The sequence below is a fragment of the Anoplophora glabripennis genome, unplaced genomic scaffold, assembly GCF_000390285.2.
Source record: "Anoplophora glabripennis isolate ALB-LARVAE unplaced genomic scaffold, Agla_2.0 scaffold122, whole genome shotgun sequence".
Lineage (NCBI taxonomy): Eukaryota > Metazoa > Arthropoda > Insecta > Coleoptera > Cerambycidae > Anoplophora > Anoplophora glabripennis.
This window is the reverse complement of record NW_019416406.1, coordinates 86,053-107,410: the sequence shown is the minus strand read 5'-3', so window position 1 is coordinate 107,410 and position 21,358 is coordinate 86,053. Positions and strand designations below refer to the sequence as shown.

Sequence of the window (21,358 nt, the reverse complement as noted above, 5' to 3'; positions counted from 1 at the left end):
CTTCGAAGGATACTCCATAAGCTCCTTAGAATGGCTATGTCCTGGCCTTGAAGTCCAGTATTTCCTGTGTTCTGTCTCAGTCCATTTGCCCAGAGCCCGCCTGACCACACTGGGAGATGTGCCACAGAAAGGCTCCGGGCCAATGAACTTTGTTTCGGATCCCTTCCTAGCAAGTTCATCCGCTTTCTCATTTCCACAAATGCCATTGTGCCCTGGCATCCAACACAGTCTGATTGTATTGTTGGTGTCCAGTTCAGTCTGCATTTGTAAACAATCCCACACCAGTTTTGAACTTATCTTGTCTGCGCCTAAAGCTTTAATTGCAGCTTGACTATCAGAATATATATGAGTTTACGTTTATAACCTCTACGTACATTCTCTGCCAGACACGCCATTATCGCGAAAATTTCTGCTTGGAATACGGTAGGGAACTTCCCCAGACTGTAGCTTGCACTCCATCTGGGTCTGAGTCCATATATTCCTGCACCCGTCCCTCTGGTCATTTTGGAGCCATCTGTAGACTATACTAGGCTCCACCTTTCCAGGGTATTAAACCTTTCCTCCCATTTGCTTGTCTCAAATGGCTTGTGGAAGTGAAACCTTGGAACCATCTTGTCAGATACCATCCCAAATGTTGGTTCCGACATAGATGTGTCTATGATCCTGGAATGGGAACTACCCCTCCAGTCGTTGTTATTCCTGAGTCGATATGCTGCTAGCCGTGCTACTCTTCCCACCACTATATGCAGCGGTGGTAGATTAGCATGACTTCTAGTGCAGCTGTTGGGGTCGATGCCATCGCCCCTGTTATATCTAAACAGGCCAATCTCTGAATTCTATTCAGTTTTTCCCTCGCTGTGGTCTGTTGTATTTTTTGCCACCATACCACAGCGCCGTAGAGAATTCTAGGTCTTACTATCGATGTATACAACCAGTTTGACATCTTTGGTTTCAGTCCCCAGGTTCTCCCAATAAGGTGACGGCATACACTCAATGTCTGCTTCGCCTTACTCACCACTTTTTCCAAGTGCGCATTCCAGGTAAGCTTATTATCCAGTATCACTCCTAGATATTTTACTTCCCTGGAAAGCCTAATGCTCCTCTCCCCTATTATAGGTTCAGAGAGTCCATTTAAATTCCTTCTCCTGGTGAAGGGTACTACGACTGTTTTGTCAGGGTTTACTGACAATGCCTGCCCCTTACACCAGTCATCTATCCATTTCAAAGCCTCTTTCATGAGTTCTGAAACGATAATATTATGTTTCCCGACAATGATAACGACTAAGTCGTCCGCATAGCCTTGTGTACAAAATCCTTTTCAATTAAGGCCCTCCAGTCCACCACTAATCCCCATAACAAGGGAGACAGTACGCCTCCCTGGGGGCAACCCCGGCCTACCTTATACCTGGATGTCTCTCCCAAAAGGGTAGCTGTTTCTGTCTGGTTTCTCAACATGGTATCTATCCAACGACATAAAGTGTCATCAAGGCCCCTGTTGCGAACTGCCGAATTAATAGATTTGAAAGGTGTATTATCAGATGCCCCTTCAATATCTAAAAAAGCTGCCAAAGCTAAATCTTTGTCGTCCATCGCCCTCTCTATCCTAGTGACTAGGCTATGAAGGGCTGTGTCGACTGATCTGCCTGCCTGATAGGCGTATTGGTACTTGTGTAGAGGATTTGCCCTCAACACCCCGTCCCTCATATGCCTGTCAACTATTATCTCCGACGTTTTCAGGAGGAAAGATGTTAAACTTATCAAGCGATATGCCTTTGCCTAGGCATACGATGGATGCCCTGGTTTAGGAATAAACACCACGTTCGTCGGTCTTGATGCCAGCGGTATATAACCAAGTGCAATGCTGGCTCTGAAGACGTGATTTAAAACCGGAGCTAGACAGTCCACCTCCTGCTGTAACAGTATGGGTAGGATTCCATCGGCTCCTGATGATTTAAATGGTGATGATGGGTCAAAAGAACTTATAGCCCATCTTATTCGTGACTGACTCACCACTGTCTTGGCAACCTCCCAATTCTGTCGAGGCCCTGTCGTTACCCTCTGCTGGTGATCCCAGTCATGTTCATCTCCGTGGTTTAATAACCTGGAGCCTGGAAAACGAGTATTTAGAAGTAGCTCTAATGTCTCTCTTCCAGTTTTAGTGTATTCCCCACTCGGTGCTTTAAGAGACCCGAGTTTCGTATTTCCATTCTTAGAGAGAAGTCTCTGGAGTTTAGCACACTGTGGGACACTATCAATATCCTCACAGAACTTCCTCCATGAGTCTCTCTTCGCTCTTCTAATTACTTTATTATACTCAGTGAGGGTTGCTCTATAAGCCTCCCACTCTCCTGTCCGCTTTGGTCTATTAAGTAACTACTAAGGAAACTTCCTTGTCTGTCCCCTCAACTGTGTGAGTTCCTTGCTCCACCAGGGTATGGTGTGCTTGTCGGACCTCACTTTGATAGGACAGCTGTATTCATATGATCTTGTGACGGCGTTTTGGAGTTCCTCCACAGCCCTCTCAAGATCATATGTGTTTCTTAATTTTATACAGATTTCCCTAGTCCTGGCCTGCAACTCCGTTCTATAGGAGTCCCAGTCAGTTCTTTTCAGGTCTCTGTAGGTTCTTACTTGCGGATTATAATCCGTTATGATTTCAAAGTGGATATGTCTATGATCCGACATTGATGGTTCACTCGACACATGCCACTTTGCAATATTATTACATACCGGTCCCGATCCCATTGTTATATCGATTACATTTAGTACAATTTGTAAATATGGAGTATTTATTTATTTTTTAAAGATAACTTTTTTTATTGAAACTTACTTAGCCGTCATATTTTCTTTTTTTATGCCCACATTTTACCAGAAAAAAATTGAATTAACTCCTACATAAAAAGTCATTCAAGGATTGTTTTATGAAGTTATTATTGTCTAACCAATAAACTTGCTCTGAAAAAATAAAATATACACATCGGTATAACATATCATTTTAACTTAGTTTACATCTTAAAAATCAGTGATTCAGAATAGACACGTGTTTAATAAATTGTGACAGTTAAAGCAGCCTTTGATTCTTTTAGTGTTTGATTAATATTTAAATTTTTTCGTGATAAAATACTCAAATAAATGGAAAAAAACATAAATTATACCACAAACAATTTCAAAAAGATAAATTATAATAATTTTTTTATATTTTATCTATCAGATTTTAAATTACCTACCGGAATAGCAGAATGTCAAAAGTAAAATTATGTTTTGTTTCAGCCCTAACTAGTGGAGTTTTTGTTCCACCACGCCCAGGACATAAAAAACTTCTGGGTGCGAAAGAATGTACCTGGGGCCCATCATATTGGTGTCAAAACTTAACGTAAGTATAAGCAACTATTTATATCACTTGTAAAACCTTCATGTATATTGCAACAAGGGTCTTATATGTAACATAAAGTTTTTTAAGTTGATTTTTAATATTAAGATCTTACGAGTTATGGACATATTCAAAATAAACTTAGTTACTCAATTAACACTATAAAAATATGTTAAATCAGATTCTTTGAATTGATTGTACAAAATATTTTAATTACACATCAATTAGGAACAGATATATGTATTTTACAGAGGATGTTTAATTAATAATTATATAATAGGTACTCTTCACTTCATTGGAATGGTTAACCTTGGCTTTATTTTAGCAGTAGTTAAGTAAACGTACTTGATTGTAAACAAATATTTTTTATTTTAGAAAAGATTAATCCTCATTACTTTACACAATTATATTATTTAATATTTTCAATGATGAATTAAGTATTATAATCAAACTGTAAATTTGTTGTAAAATTCGATAAGTAACATTTCTACAAAATAGACAAATAGCTGTACATACATAATTATATAAATTTTTTCATTGTGCCATTTGTGTATTAAAAAATAAAAAGTACTCTATACTTTAGTACCATTTTAATTCATTAGTTTACTAATAATATAATGTGCAATTGCTGTGAAATTATGTTTCTTGTTTAAATAGATATGTTCTTTATTTTGCCTTTATAGTTAAAATTGTTTTACTAAAACTTTTAAAAAGTACTAGACAGGCATTTAATTAGTGAATAGTTAAAAACTGCGCAAAGGGGTGTTCAATGTACATGTGCCTTTAAATATTTAATTTAATTAATGAATCATTATTTTAATAATATTGTACTTATGATATCATCTTAGGGACTTCCCATAATAGTCAAGGGAACCCCAGAAGTGTTCTTGCTATCAATTTATTTGATAATAATTCAGTGTCTTTTTAAAGTTAGTATATTTACTGCAATATTGTTATCAATTTATTTTTAATAATTTTAATAAGCAGTTGATATAACATTTTTTTTCACTCACTAAAATTAGTTCAAGGATCTATCGGTGAATATTGGATACTTATCAAATTAGAATTTTTAAGATTTTGAGAAGACCAAATTTCTCATTTTTCTGTTTTATGGTTTTCTATTATCAGACCAAGAAAAGAACTATTTTTTGCCAACCTTTTATACGCTTTCTCATAGAAGTGCTAGTTTTGGCATTTGTTCTCAATTTTCCTCATCAATTTAATTTTTTCGAAATTAGTTTTAAGTAAATTTATTAGATAATAAATGATCATAAGTAGATTTGAACTTTCTAAGGCCAAAAAAGGTCCACAGCATATGAAGCATTCTCTTTTTGTCTAATTTACCAAAAATCGATAAATTAAATATTTCAATATCTTCTAAATGTTCTAGTTTTGATAAAAAAAAGTAATAAAATAGGAAAACTAAATTTGTTTTTTTTAATATATCAAAAATTAAAAAAACATATTTGAGATCTGTTTATGCTATTTCAGTGGACTTGTTTGTATTTTAGCTGTCCTGTTTCTATCACTATTTTTGATACCCTTAAGATAAATAGTTTAAATATGGTGTAGTGTACAGTTATTAAATAAAATAAAAAAATTACTTAAATATGTTAAATGAGTTGATTTTTAGAATTACCAGTAATAATAAATTTATAATAATGTGAGAGTATGTACTTTAAAAAGAAAATAAGCTGGAATTATTTAGAGTATTATAGGAAATCTTCACGTTTGAATATAAAAGCACCATATTAATGTCATATGCGGTTTGTATTTATTATCTTTAATAATTATTTTTGGCAAGGGGCTGAATAAACTAAATATTTAAGTTTTGTGTTCATTTTAATCAATTTAATCTTATAAAAGCCTTACATAAAATAAAGAACTATAAAGAATATCGGAACACTGTCAGGAAAAATTTAGAATGTGATTTACTTAAAAAAAATGACAGAAGTTCCTATATCATTTTTTCAAAAATTTAATATTAAGGATTTTTTAAAACAGCTTGGAGCATAATTCCAACAATTTTCTTTCTATACATTCCAAATTTTGATCATCTTTAAAATAACATTCTGAAGAGAAGTAACGTATGGGATTTTAATAAGTTGACTTTAACATTAATGATTGGCAAATGATTGCCCCCTTTTTTTTGTTAAAAATTGAACTTTTTCCTTCAAATGCTTGCTAAGCACACAAAACTATATGTTTTCAAAATCCCCTACGCATTTCTCTAACCATACTCATGTTGATTAAGAGAAATTTTTTTTTGTTTCTTCCATATCAAAGTGTCATTTACACAGCATGTCACAGAAGACCTCAAATTCAACATGCCTCACAAAATTGGCTCTAGCATGGCCATTTTGTACTATTTTTGAATAAATATATATTTTTTAAACACTTAAAAAGACATGGTTAATAACATCCTTGAATATTATTGTTCTCTTTTCCTTCCATTAAAAAAAATTGCAAAAGACACTCTCTTTTATAATTTTACCTCTTAACCGATTTTTTATTTACCTGAAAGTGGCTGGTCTCTCTGGGGTCAGAGAGTTGGTTTCTACTGCATCATTTTATATGTATATATATATATGTTGTCAAGATGTTTCCGGGTTCCTCTCCGCGTATGGTTTTCTTGATTCTGGATAGAATCGTGTTCTGGACGACGTTTCGGCAAGATCACACTTGCCATTTTCAAGTCTTCTTTGTTCTACTTCGTGTAATACGTTGTGTGATCTTGCCGAAACGTCGTCCAGAACACGATTCTATCCAGAATCAAGAAAACCATACGCGGAGAGGAACCCGGAAACATCTTGACAACACATATAATATCCGCGGAAATCTGAAGTTCAACATATATATATATATATATATANTATTATTATTATTATTATTATTATTATTATTATTATTATTATTTGTATATATATATATATATATATATGTGTATATTGCTAACGTGGAACTCAATGATTGAGTTGTAATGATAATGCCTTAGTAAGTATTTACAGTTAAAAATATTCTTGTAGATCTGCTGCTGGTTGCAATGCTGTACGACACTGCATACAAACCGTATGGATACATAAACAACTTCCACCTGACACTTCAAGCGTTTGCCAAACCTGCCTTGATATGGTTAAGCAAGCCAGGGATCAGTTGATGAGTAATGAAACACAGGTAAATTATACATTTTATTATTAAAAGCAATAGCTAATAAAATTCTTGAGTGCCATATAAGTTCATAGTTCAGCATGTGTTAAGTCTTTATCACAGAAGATAAAAATTGCTAATCTAATTAAGTATAACATTTACTTAGTTCAACTTAATCGTCTTGATATTTATATTGAGTTGGTGACTGTCTCATAATGAGATATGAATAATGTGTGATAAAATTTTTTTCTAATAATGAAACATACTTGAAACCCATTTTAAAATAAATATGTAGCTGTATACAGAGATGCAAAATATCAGAGGCACCCACAGTGGTTTTACTATCGGTGTTGAACTCGAAACGATTTTATTTTGACTTTAGTGTTATCTTTATATTGAGTTTAAAGGTGTAGTGTAACATATATTTGTAATTTTTGCATTAAACTTAAAACTTAAGCAAGCCAAAAAAGCTTTTTATATATTTTTTTTATTTCTTTTCTTTTTGATTTTATCATTGTAATAAATAAATCAATCAAGATCAATAATGGACATGAAAAACTTTCAAACAGAGGGAGTATTGTCTTGAAGAAAAGGGCAAAGGTAAATATCACTGCCTAGGTAATTAGGTCACTGGTTCTTACACTGTAAGCAAAATATAGAGAATGATTTCACCCATTAAAATAATGATAATGAGTTAATAATATGGTACTTATTTGAAACCTTAAAATTTACGGTTTTATAATCAAATTGTATTTTTTTTTTTATATAATGGCCATAACTTTGAAGCAAATTGTTTTCATATTCAATGTACTGATAACAAGAAATAATCCTTATAGACTACAAAATTTATCATAATTTTGCTACTTACACTTTTCTAGCAAATTAAAGTTTACTATTAAAGATTAAAAAAACAATCTTTCAAAATTTTTAACTCAAAAGAAAGTTATTTTTTATAGGTACAGTTGTAAACATTAGAATCTGCCATCTTGTTAACTTTAAAAAAATTAAAAATTTAAAGATAACTAACATTTTACCAGAAAAATTAAAGGTTTTTTTCCTTGGAAATGATTATTATTATCAACTTGGAGCAAAGGGGTCTCATCGAGGGCCTCTATAAGATTTTGTCAGGTTTAATTTTCTGAAAAACCTAAAAGTCAACTTCTCAGACATCAGATAAACCTTTTAAGGGGGAAAACCACATTAGGAGGTTCAAAATATAGGATTTTTTTATTGCGTAATTGTTATTATTCAAGAATACACTGCCAAAATTTCAAAACGAATTTCCTGTTTGTTCCGATTTTATGAGCCTAAAACCGAAAGCCCATCGGGTTAGCGCTCAGACACACAGCAGATAGGGCAGAGCGCTTGTTCAGGTAGTCTAGTCACTTATTAAGCAAGAAAGGAACAGATGCAAACTCCGAATGATGCCTATGAGGAAAAAGAAGAACTGTTATATGATGCTGGAATCGCTGATTGATCCGAAAGCACTCTACATTATTGATAACTTCCTCAAGTTTCTAGTTTACAAAAAGTTCCCAACGCGTTTTTCTCGAAACGACATTTTTTGATTCACGGGAACTGTACCTCAAAAGTTATCAACCGATTGTTATGAAAATTGAAAGTGTGTTTCTTTATGAAATTACAAAGAACATGAACTAACATTGAGATGATGTGATAATTTTAAGGGTGTTTTTTTATTCAAAATAAGTGAAAATAAAATGGTGAAAATCGATTAATTTGTTTTCACAAAGGTGCCAGAATTTCAACTTTCACAATTTTTACCTGCAATGAGGTTCATATTCTTAGAAAACATGTTATTAATGCAGGAAAATATCCATTTTGGTTTAACATCAAAATTGCGACCTCTACATTTCTCGCAAACAACCAACTCTTCGGTGGACAACAACCCATAACTTTGGCATTTTCAACACAAATGACTTGAAAAAATTCGTAAATGTAGTTTAAAGTATTGATAAAATAATTTCAAAGTTTGATCAAATTCTAGTCAATTTGTCCTATTCAAAAAATTCACGAGAAATGCTTGAAAATCAATTTCCTAATAAGGTTTCCCTCATTAAGGGATGAGATCACTATATAATTTTAGATTTTTTTATTGATTTAAAAGATGGTTTGCACCTTTTAGAATAAGAGGAAATAAGTTTTATGTCTACAAAATTTTTTTCTTTGAAATTCCAAACTCTTTCCTAAGCACGTGGGACTGCTCCGAAACAACTACCTGTGGCATCTAGATACATGCTGGAAGGTCACAGCCTAAAGACTTACCTTTTGATTTCTAACTTATCTTCTTCTCTAATACAACTAACAGAAGGCATTTTTCTTGAAATATGATTTTTTAAAACAGCATGCAGCATAACTCCAACAATTTTCATCCTATTTACTCCAAATTTTGACCACGGCTTTAAAATAACATTCTGAAGAGAAGTACATACATATGGGATTTGGGATTTTCGATAAGTTAATTTTAACATTAATTATTGACAAATGAACGCCCCTTTTTTTGTCAAAAACTTAATTTTTTACTTCAAATGCGTGCCAATCACACAATATGTTTTCAAAATACCCTACATATTTCTCTAATCATATTCATGAAGGTTAAGAGAAAATTTTTTGTTTTGCCACGGTTACACTGCATGCCACAGAACGACTCAAATTCAACATATCTCGCCATTTTGTAGTATTTATGAATACATTTTTATTTTTTGAACATTTAAAGACAGTTAATAATATCCTTGAATATTATTACCCTTACTCTTCCTTCCATTAAAAAAAAAATGCAAAAATCGCTTTTAGAATTTTAGAGTGGTGATACCCATTGCGGCCTTAGGGTTTTAACGGTGTAGAAAATTAAAGAAAAACGTTTGAAAAATATTTGTTTCTCTAACTCCATTATATTGAGTGTTCGAAATTGTTATAAATAATTTGTATCACTATTTTTATGGGTAGAAGTTTTTTTGTTCATATATCTTGAAAATGAATTTATTTTTGATCTGTTGTAACATTTTAGAAATATGAAAAACATATTTTGTACATATTTAAGTTCTAAATTTTGTACAAAAATTACAAACATCTTATGCCTTTTATAAGTAAAGATGCTCTACAATTTTTAATATTATTTAGGATTTGAGCACCACCCAGATCAATTTTATTTACAAGTTCTGGTTTTTCCGGAAAGCATAGCAATAGTAACATGTACCTTATTATAGCTATTGTGCAGTATTGCAATACAGGGTGATCCATTAACGGTATCGAGCAGTTGGGGGTAAAAAATCTATTAACAGATATGGCCAGAAGAAATTGATTTAAAGTATTTTCAAATTTGTAATTTCACCACTAGGGGGTGCAATTGCTATAGTGTTACAGAGAATTGTCGGTTTTTCGAAATTTCCAGAAATGCCAAACGAAATGTGACAGCTCTTGCTACTTGCAAAATTAATGTTATTTGTGTTGGAAAAATACTTGTGACGAGGAAAATGCATAATTTTTCAGTTGTCTATTTTCATAGGGCATAGCCTGCCTTGTTATCGAAACGATAATCGTTATAAATACTCAGATACTTCGAATTAATAAAAAAATGAAAAATTGTACCTATATAGGTATTAAAAAAAATTTAAAATAAAGCAAGTTCTTTTTAACGACAAGATTGGTATATTAATTTTTGGCTTGGACTATGTCAATGTTATTTAGAGAACTAAATAAAGGAGGATGTTCTGGCACAACTTCACTATTTTAGTAATAATTTGAAAACGAAAAAAAATATCGACCTCCGGTTTGTGTATTTGTTTTCCTTAGAAATGGTTTATCAAGCCATGAAAAAAAACTATATTGTTGCATTTAATTTTTTTAGTAAACGGAGACAATTACAAAACTTTTCTCATTAGCGTCGTCTACGGTTACGCAGGAAAATAATATTTTTATTCCCATATCATAAATATAAATTTTATTAATGGTTTTTTAAAATGATCGTTTATTGAAATCGATTAAGGCATTTAGAAGTTATGACAATTTAAGAATTTCAAGATGGCATCCTTCATACTGGTGTTGCTAACAAAAAACATAACAAAAAAAAAGTTCAAACAAAACTTGTGAAGCAGTGTATCTAAAAAGTGTCTTTTCAACTTAGGTTATACAGGGTGTTCCTAAATAAGTGTCGCAACGGAAAACTGTAAATTCCTCTTGAAAAAAGAAACATTTTTTTCCTCTTCCATTTTTCTCTCCGGGCTTTCGTTTTCGAGATACACGGTGTCAAAACTTTAATTTTTTTTTAGTTTTTCGCCAATATCTTAGGAATCGTTTGAACTACAGGACTGAGCTTTTGTACACACATTACCACTATTAATAGCTACTTTTTCGCACCCTTCTCGAATTCATTGGACGTGCCAGTGGTGGAGATTTTAAGGTATCGTAAGGGTTTTTCCCCCCCTAAATTTTACGCCACTGGAAAAATTGACTTTTGACAGCAAATTCTAAAGCGCCAATGAATTTTACACAATAAGAGTTCTCTTGGTTCATTGCTCTAAAGTCAACCGTTTTCAAGAAAAATGACTTTTTATGAACAAAAGCAAACATTTTGCTAACGTTTCGAAAATCTTTTGTAATTCAAAAAATAGGTAGTAATAATTAACAATTTTAACGAAATTTAACAACAGATAGGATTTTAACTTTTTTTTATCAATTTGGCGAGTAAAATTTACAGAAACTGTTCAAAATTACGTCCGTTGGCTTGAATGCACGCATTACATCTTCTAATCATGTTTCTTTCTGCCGCTGCGGTTTCACCTCTATCGGTCAACTTTTCGATAGTATTGACATGGATTTCATAAACGATGCATTTCGTTCTCCGGATGTTCTGTTCAGTTACTTACACTTGCAAAATGTTCAAAATGCAAAATGCAAAATGCAAAAAATTTTCGAAACGTTAGCAAAAAGTTTGCTTTTGTTCATAAAAAGTAATTTTTCTTGAAAACGGTTGACTTTAGAGCAATGAACCAAGAGAACTCCATTGGCGTAAAATTTAGGGGGGGGGGAACCCTTACGATACCTTAAAATCTCCACCACTGGGGAACCCTTACGATACCTTAAAATCTCCACCACTGGCACGTCCAATGAATTCGAGAAGGGTGCGAAAAAGTAGCTATTAATAGTGGTAATGTGTGTACAAAAGCTCAGTCCTGTAGTTCAAACGATTCCTAAGATATTGGCGAAAAACTAAAAAAAAATTAAAGTTTTGACACCGAAGAGGAAAAAAATGTTTCATTTTTCAAGAGGAATTTACAGTTTTCCGTTGCGACACTTATTTAGGAACACCCTGTATAAGCGAAATTTCGAAAAACCGACAATTCTCTGTAACACTCTAGCAGTTGCGCCCCCTAGTGGTGAAGTTACAAATTTGAAAATATTTTAAATCGATTTCTTTAGGCCATATTTATTAATAGATTTTTTTACCCCATAATTGTAGCATGTCTAGTTTTCTATATACGATACTGTTAATGGATCACCCTGTATATGTGCTTTTAATCAGCAGATAAAAGAGCAACTGAAACAAGTAGGTATTGGAAAAATAATGTGTAAAAATAATAATAAAAATAACTTTCCGACATTAAATAGAGATAGAGAAATAGATATTTTACAGTAAAAACAGATGGTGCAAAAAACGTATTCTTTATGAAGAAAAAGGGATAAAAGTTGTGAAACAAAAATATTTTATATGATATACAGGGTGATTCAGAACTTATCCAAAAAAAAAAAATTCTGGATGTACAGAGGACCCTCACAAATACATTTTTGTAAAAAAAAATAAAAAAGGGCAGTTCGAAAGTGATTTAAAAATACACTTCTGCGCGGCACTGGAAACTGGTCCACTGTAAAACCTGACCTTGTACAATGCGACCGGCATGGCGGTGTGATAAAAACGGACAAAAACTTTCGCAAGGAAAGATATATGTAAATAGAATTTTATCGCACCTATTTTATATCGGGAAATTCAACTGCTTTTGCCTTTATTAATTAATAAAATTAATTTGTGTTTAAATAATAAAATCATTTGACATACCCGATGTTACAACAACAATTGTTCAAAATTTTATCCACCAATGTGTCAACATGTAAACACATTTGGGTCCGTCTTACTCAGTTTCTAGCAACTAACACAAATGTTGTCTTGCTTCACCATAACACAAATGCTTCATCATAAATTAAAACGATATCCATCAACTCTGAGTTGCTATACACGCAAACCATTTTTGACACTAACTACTCACTTTTGACACTAACTACTAAAAAACTATTGTAAACTCCACAGATAACAGGTAAATACTATTGCAACGACAATTGCAAAATCCGTTTTCAGTATTGAGAGTCGTTGAGGCCACATGGCTCTCCACGCGCATTGCGAATGACGCTAGAGACTACAGTTGTCCAGCTATGTAGTGGTTGAATGAACTATAACTTCAATAATTTTTCTCTTGGAAACTATAAGGATTTTACATTTTTTTTACGATATTGACTCCATTTCTCATGCCGCATCTATTCCCAATTTTTTTTGGATAAGTTGTGAATCACCCTGTATATTATATTATTTATATTATAAATTCTATGAGCTCTAAATGAAGTTTTTCAATTTAACATTCGAACAGAAATTGTGCATTTGGCAAAAAATCATACTTGTTCTGAAAGCTAAGATGGGTTTGGATATAATTAAATCATAAACTACTAAAAACATTGTTTTAAATAGCCTCAATTTTATAATTCACTAAGGTACAACTTGAAATGACTAGATGTTTCCTACTACAAGAAGAATTAGTAAAGGCAGTATATTATACTGTCATTACTGAGAAGTAAGAGCAGGATGTTAATGGTTTCAAATTACTGTGACTAAGTTGGAATAATTGGAAGTTGCTGTTTAAACAAGACAAAACACATATTCAATTATTTATGTTATTGAAAATTAAGTACATACTAAAACCATTACTGAATTAGATAAAATTCCATTTTATATGTGTAATTTTTATATACACTATTAATACATATGTAACGCAGATTGACAGGACACTTATTAACGAATAATATTTATGACAAATGTAACATAATGTAGTGGAAAGTTATGTTTGTGCTGTATTTCTTATTTTAGCGAGTTTATTTTTGAAGGGAATATTTTTTAAGTAAATATTTGAATTGTCTAGTTTTAAGAAAAACTGAAGTATATACTAGGTGATAAGCCCAAACAAATGGTTATACTTGTGGTTATAATAAGAAATAATTTGAAAATTTGCATATGATAATGAAGTAATAATGTCAGTCAACAATAAATCTTAAATAATTGTTTAAATAATGTAAGACTAAGGAAATAATTAGCTAAATGTCAGATTTATGATATAATCCATTGTTTACCGTATACATAGAGTGCCTTTTAAAATGCAAATGAAAAAAATTAATTTATTTTGTAAGAGATGAGAGGAGTCAATTAAAAAAAATAAATTGGCTATTAGAAATGACAACATTTCCAACAATTGATGTCTGTTTAACTTAAAAAATGAAAATAAATATTGAGAAAAATAATTTATTTATTTTAACAAAAATCCCCTATTAAGAAATGTTAATATATAAAATATTTATAGTTCATAACTGTACATTGTATGTATTTTTTTGCAAAAAATTTTTTTTACAATCAGAATCTAAACATTATTTTTATTTTACATTATTAAGGACTTGAATTTAAATATATTTAACATACACAATACACAATCCTAAATCATTATCATTCACATGTTTATTAAAATAATTTCATTTTGTGTTCAAGGACTTCCCAGAAGCTCTAGTGAATACCCCTTCACAAGCATTTTGATAAGATATCATTTGAGTCATTTGCTGATCTTGGATGTTTTAGAACTTTATACATTAGCAATATAATAGGCATCATGGGAATTTTTTTTTTGTTATTAGATTTTGATAGATATTGATAAGTACATTGTTAAAAAATTGTAGAAACGTGAAAAGTATTTTGAAGAAAATTTTTCCAGATTTTATGCAATAATAATAAAATTTGTAATTAGTCGTGTTAAGGAGTACTTAAAGTGAATAAAATTGAATGCATATTCCATGTTTAATAAAACTATATTAATAAAAAACTTCCTCCTAAATAAACTAATCGAAAAAATTTAAAAAACTAGGAAAATCAATTAATATTAAAATAAAAGTAGAATAACACTACGCTGCAAATGACAATAATGACATTACCGGCTATCATATTTACAAGGATCAACATAACATTTTGTTTTTGTCGACTACTGAACTCAAAGTTTTAAATCCACGACACTGCTATGCAAACCGGAACATACAGACTGCCAAATAATGCCATTTTTCTCAAGAATGGTTTTCAGTAGGCGATCTTCTCAAGAGACAATTTTTTTTTAATGAAATTACCTTTTCAATGTATTGAAATTTAAAAATTTTAAAAAAATACTATCACTGTAAAAGTTTCGATCGCTAAAAGTGGGAAGTAACTGAAGAAAACTACCACCCAGTACATCGATTTGATTGAAGCTTTAAGAAATAATACGCCATAATAGTCCAAATAAATATGCCAAATTTTAACGCTATCGGCAAAAGGGTTATGAAGTAAACCAAAAATTTGTTATTTAACTTTTTTTTCGTAAATCGTCTTTATTTATCATCGAGATTATGCAGTCAAACATTGTCGGTGAAATTTGCGGACACCCTGTATTTTTCAACTTCTAATCTTTCAAAATAATATTAAGGAAAAAAGTAAGTGTTCACTTCCAGTAGAATAAATAGACTCAAAAAATTCAATGGGTTCAAATCCGGAGAACGTAGAGGCTATGTTATAAGACATCTATATCGTAGCCATTTATGTGGTTATTGTTAATCTACCCACCCATATTGTACACATAATATAATTCGAATATTGTTGCTCTGAAACACAAAGTTAAAGTAATAGTTCTTAATATACATAATTTCTTTTTTATATACTTTTTAATACTATTTTTAACAAATTGCATAAAAAATGTTGCTGTACTGAGCTATTTGTCATTATTGCCTTTGCATTGCTATAAATAAAAAATAACGGTATAATAAAGAGATCTCTTTTGGTTAAAAAATGTGTAAATATTGAGAATTCAATTCAAATTCAAATTATTTTCTCTGATATAAAAGCCACAAGATGAAATAGATTAGAAACATGCCATATCTATGCCAATAAATTATTTTTTAGTTATACACTTTTATTAATATGTGCAGTTTAATGGCCCTATTACTTCTTCAAAAAATAAAAATATATTTTTTTTGTATTGAAGTTATCGCCTTTATTTTTAAATTCAATGCCCTGTAATTTCTAAATCGTTAATAATTGGACAAAGATTTGTAAGACAAAGAGCCCCGCACTTTTCTTATGGGAAGTGGGTTTTGGCCAATTTTTTTGAAGCTTCGCAGGTTGATAGTTCTTAACATGTAGATCAAAAGTCTCAATGGGCACAAAGCCTCAAATCCACCCCTCCCCCCCCAAAAAACTGCCTCCAAGTAGCGGGGGCGATTTAACTGATTTAGCATGTAAAACAATTTATTTTTTTAATCAACCCAACAACGACCCCAAACAACCACATTTTTGATTATCAAACTGCCCCACTTGACCCCGCCCCTCACATCAGCTTTGGTGGCATTTTAAAGCTAAAACATTGATTTTTCGAAAAAACAAGAATAGTTTTTTTTAGATTTCATTGAAATAAACAACTTTTATTTGAAACTTTTTTCCATAAAACGACAAGTAAACTCCCCGCTACTTGGAGGCAGTTTTTGGGGGGGAAGGGGTGGATTTGAGGCTTTGTGCCCATTGAGATTTTTGATCCATATGTTAAAAACTATCAACCTGAGAAGTTTCAAAAAAAATTGGCCGAAACTCACTTCCCATAAGAAAAGTGCGGGGTCCTTTGCATAATTTTTTATGCTCTCTCTTTTGAAATTTTGATACTGTGAATTATGCTGTATATAAATTTTCATTAATATATCCAATAACTCTGTTTTCAGGATCTCATAAAGCAGGTATTTGAGGGTTCTTGTGCTTTGCTGCATGTCAAACCTGTTGTTAAGGAATGTGACAAAATCGCCGATGAATTCATTCCTGAGCTTATTGACACATTAGCGTCCGAAATGAACCCACAAGTTGTATGTTCTGTAGCTGGTTTATGTAATAATGAACGAGTTCATAGAATGCTCGAAGAAGCTGGAGAAAAGATAGTCCCTATGGTTAAAAAACCAGACTCGTGCGATGGCTGCCATACTGTTGTCGATTTGATTGAGGACAAGTTCAATAAGATGTCTAGAGATGAGGTTCTACAAAAATTGTTAGAGGTGTGAAAAAATAATAGACATGTTTAATTTTTATATAATAATAATATGTTTTAGGTTTGCGGGAAGTTTGGAAGCTTCTCTGATGGATGCAGCAATATCGTAGTGACATATTTTACTGAAATTTACAACAACCTTCAAGAAAATCTAAATTCGAACGAAGTTTGCCTTTTATCAGGGGAATGCAGTGCCCAATTCCACAAACATGCCAATGTTGAAATAACACCAATATCTCATATTGGATATGTTCCAGTAGAGTAAGTATATAAAATGAATGTCAATGTCCTTTATGATTTGTTTGATTTGTATGTGTACAAAGCTATTTATTTGTACCAAGCTTTGTAAGATAATATTACTGGGAAAGTTAGTATTAATTGTTTTTACTGTCCTAAATGAAATTTGAAGAATCATTAAACTGCTTAATTAATCCAATAAGTCATATTTCACCATTCTGTACTTAACAACCAGTTAAGATTTTTAACAGTTGAATAGGATTTTCCTAAAATATCTTAAAAATGTTAATATTTTTTTATAGTTGGTAAAAAAACATACTTCTCTGGCGTATTCATTTTTCATTTAATGTTTTCGCATCATCTACCTATTGTGGATTCAAATGCGGATTACAATTCAATAAATAAAATGGAATGTCAACAACTGCTCATTTGTTAACTTTATTCTTAGTAAGATTATTCAACTATGAGGGTTGCTTTTTACATTTCGGGAATGAATGATCAGGGTGTTGTCATCTGACAATCGACGTCCCTATCGTAAAGTTTGACTTTTTGTTGGTGTGCCTACTCATAACGTTATGACATACAGGCGTTATTTGTGTTGTTTACAATGACTAGAAAAATTCATCTCGGCCAAAAATTAGAATTAAGTCCTGAACATTTTGTGCAATTATTTTTTTATAACTTTCGACGTGAATTATCTCAACAGTGCATCGATGAACTTAATTCGACTTTTGGAGATGGATTCCACATAATTTGAGGCTCGTGTCAACTAACTGTACGGGTCTTTCAAGATGAGCTGGATCCAACAAAAATTGTTCTGGCACAATGCACTTGTAAGTAAATGGTCTCCTGTTTTTCTGGAAAAACTGGACATGTGGTAACCGTACCCTTAGTGTAACGTCGGACAGTCAATCCTGAATGGTAGACATCCATTTGCTTGCCAGAAGACTTCGGAAAAATAAGGAAAACCAACCACCGAAGACTTATCATTCTCTACCAGAACAATGCAAACTCCCACACATTGGCTCAAACGAGACTTTGAGAACTGAAAAAGTTGATTGGTGAGTCATCCGCCGTACAGCCCTGATTTGCCACCCAATGACTTTTTTATTCACGCACATCAAAAATAAATTACGGACCCAACATTTTTCGACGCCTGAAGAAGCAGTTTTGAAGGTACCTCAATTGGAATCGAAAAAGTGCTTTGAAAATTGGTTCAAAGGCATGCAAAAGTGTATTATCTACTCTTCATGGAGAATATTTTGAAAAACAATAAAATCATATACGGTGATTAATTTCTTTTTTTTGTTCTCTATTCTCGAAATATAAAAGGCAATCCTCATATTTGAGCTTTTATCTTCTTTTATTTTATGGTATTAGCAAACTTTGAGCTACTGTACAAAAACTCGCAAGCACAAAAGACAAATTATATTTTATGTTATTCAAATTTTAAGTCGACAGCAAAATTTACAGGTAGTGCTTTTTAATTTCATTAAATGTGACTTTCTTGTCTTTATGGCAACACTTGCATTTAAAAACCTATAATGAAGTAATTTGAATTAACGTTAGGAACAAAAAGTTTGAATAATACTCCTGTAACTCCGTTTTTTGTATAGCAGTTCAGGAACGTGATTTTAAGCTATAATCCAATGGCATTGATGTTGGACAAGAAAATTTAATTACAGTTTTTGAATGCACATTACTTGACAGTCAGATAACATAGCCACACACAAAAAAAGTTGTCTGTACTTTTCATGTGACATATGTTATCTGTAGTATTTTTGCCTCCTGATCACGAATCTAGTGTCTGAATTGAGCTGTCACATCACAGGAATTTCCTAACCTCAAAAAACAGGTCAAAATAGCAAAAATTCACGAAAAATGCTAGGAAAAATACAAATTTTTTTTTTTCTATATTCAAATGTTCATTTATATGGATTTCTATCCTAAAAAACAGGTCAATTATGGTCATATATCATGAATATTCAAAAAATAACAGATTCGCGCCAAATTTGGTATACAGGGGTTTTCGGGATCACTGATCACGAATCCGAGATCAGATTTACAAAATTCGTTTCTAAAAATTTAATCAACTACTTATGTACTTTAAGAAGGCTATACAGTAAACAAAAATATTACAAAATGATTTTGCAATTCTGACCTTGAACTTGTAATCAGCAACCCCGAAAGGGCCGTATACCAAATTTGACACGAATGTATTATTATTTGAAAATTTTGTCAGCCATCTTGGATCCGCCATCTTGAATTATGCAAAATTGACCTTGGATACGTGCTCAGGGACCCCGAAAACCCTCGTATACCAAATTTGGCGCGAATGTTATTTTTTGAAAATTTGTTCGATCATCTTGGATCAGCTATCTTGAATTTTGCAAAATTCACCTCGGATCCGTGATCAGCGATCCCGAAAACTCCCGTATACCAAATTTAGCGTGAATGGGTTATTTTTTGAAAATTTTGTCGGCCATCTTGGATCCGCCATTTTGAATTTTACAAAATCGACCTCGGATCCGTGATCAGCGACCCCGAAAACCCCCGTATACCAAATTTGGCGCGAATCTTATTTTTTGAAAATTTGTAATATCTGACCGTTTTTTTAAGGTTAGAAAAAGAATTATCAATTCTGACCGCGGATTCACGTTCGGCGGGGTCTTAACCGTATAAATGAACTTTTGAATATAAAAAAAAATACAGAAGTACTGACAACTTTTTTTGTGTGGCTGTGTAATTTTTTTGAACAAGAGTAATCAAATATTTATTTTACAAAATACCAATTAGAAAAAATCTTACATTTAAAAGCTTTTTTCACCATCAAAACGGGAATGTGTCATCATAGATATATAGTGGAATTCAATTATAAAAACATTCCAAGTGGTGAAGCTGTGTCATACTAAAAGAATCATGTAATAAGCAAACTGAAGATTTATACAGGGTTATTCAAAAGTCCCGGTACGGCAGAAAAACTTCAGAAAAAAACAGTTTGGGAAATTTTACGTCCAAATATGGTCTTGACCCTAATTTTGACAATGACCTTGCTTTCCAAATCCGCAACAAAAAATAGGAGTTCCCATTTAAAAAACTTAACTTGACCTTCAAATGACCTTGAAAGTCAGAGTCAAGGTCAAATCCAAGGTCACCATCAGATAACCAGGGAAATCCTTACACTTTCATCGTGAAACTTTTTTCTCAAAATGCATTCTTCGAAAGTTTTTCTGCCGTACCGGGACTTTTGGATAACCCTGTATATGTTGGAGTGTGTAGTTGGGTCATTGAAAACAGAATTGCAATAGCCAAAATCCACTGAATAATTAAAAAATTTTATCTTACATTTGACTGACAGCCACTGAAAATATAACACCATTTTCAGAATTTGAATCGTCTTTTATTGCACCACCCATATATAAAGCAGAAAAAAAAAGTCATCTGCATCTGTTCCATACCAGATTTCCTTTTCTTGGGTATTTGATTCTGTTTACTATTTATTATACCTTTTAAATTAGCAAAATTGGAGACAGATAATATAAACATTGGGTTGTTACGTTTCTATCGTTATACAGGGTCTGTACAATGCAGCACCAGGTATGTTATAGTATGGCTCAAAATAAGTCAATCCTAAAAAAACCCTGGATACAAAATTTCACAAGATTCGCCAGAAGTAATCGAAAGATATTATAAAGAAATTGTTATTTATTTTTTCAATTTGACACCCTGTAGCTCCATTATTATCAATTTATGAACTAAAGCAACTTTAGTTAAATCGACTTATTTAGAGACATACTATATCTGGTGGAGTGTTGTACAGGCCCTTTAGAGACGCCCTGTATAATAAAAAAGTATTGTTAACAAGTTGTCTAAATTTGACAGTGAAAAAAATTACTTAGACTTTAATTAAATATTAATCAATATTTTTTTTAGTGATGAAAAAGATGATTTACCATGCGAACTCTGTGAGCAGTTGGTCACTCATTTGAAGGATCTTTTAATAACTAATACCACAGAAGACGAATTCAAAACAGTCCTGGAGGGACTCTGCAAGCAAACCAGACAATTCTCCCAAGAATGTACTAGTTTAGTTGATCAGTATTATGTCGAAGTTTACAGTTTACTGGTAAATGAACTGAATTCAACAGCTGTATGCAAAATCATCGGAATCTGTAAAGATTCTAATAGACAGGTAAATAGTAGTAAATACATATTTATATTTAACTAAATG

General features: G+C 32.1%; 1 protein-coding gene across 4 annotated transcripts in view; it reads left to right on the top strand.

Moving 5' to 3' along the window:
- Positions 1–21,358, top strand: part of LOC108907894 — a 64,859-nt gene that overhangs the window by 6,061 nt on the left and 37,440 nt on the right. For all 4 annotated transcript variants that reach the window (XM_018711731.2, XM_023454461.1, XM_023454460.1 and 1 more), the window contains exons 2-6: positions 3,271–3,373; positions 6,397–6,544; positions 16,574–16,897; positions 16,952–17,151; positions 21,061–21,319. In XM_018711731.2, coding sequence (XP_018567247.1) covers positions 3,271–3,373; positions 6,397–6,544; positions 16,574–16,897; positions 16,952–17,151; positions 21,061–21,319 — 1,034 coding nt within the window. The remainder of the gene's footprint in view (positions 1–3,270; positions 3,374–6,396; positions 6,545–16,573; positions 16,898–16,951; positions 17,152–21,060; positions 21,320–21,358) is intronic.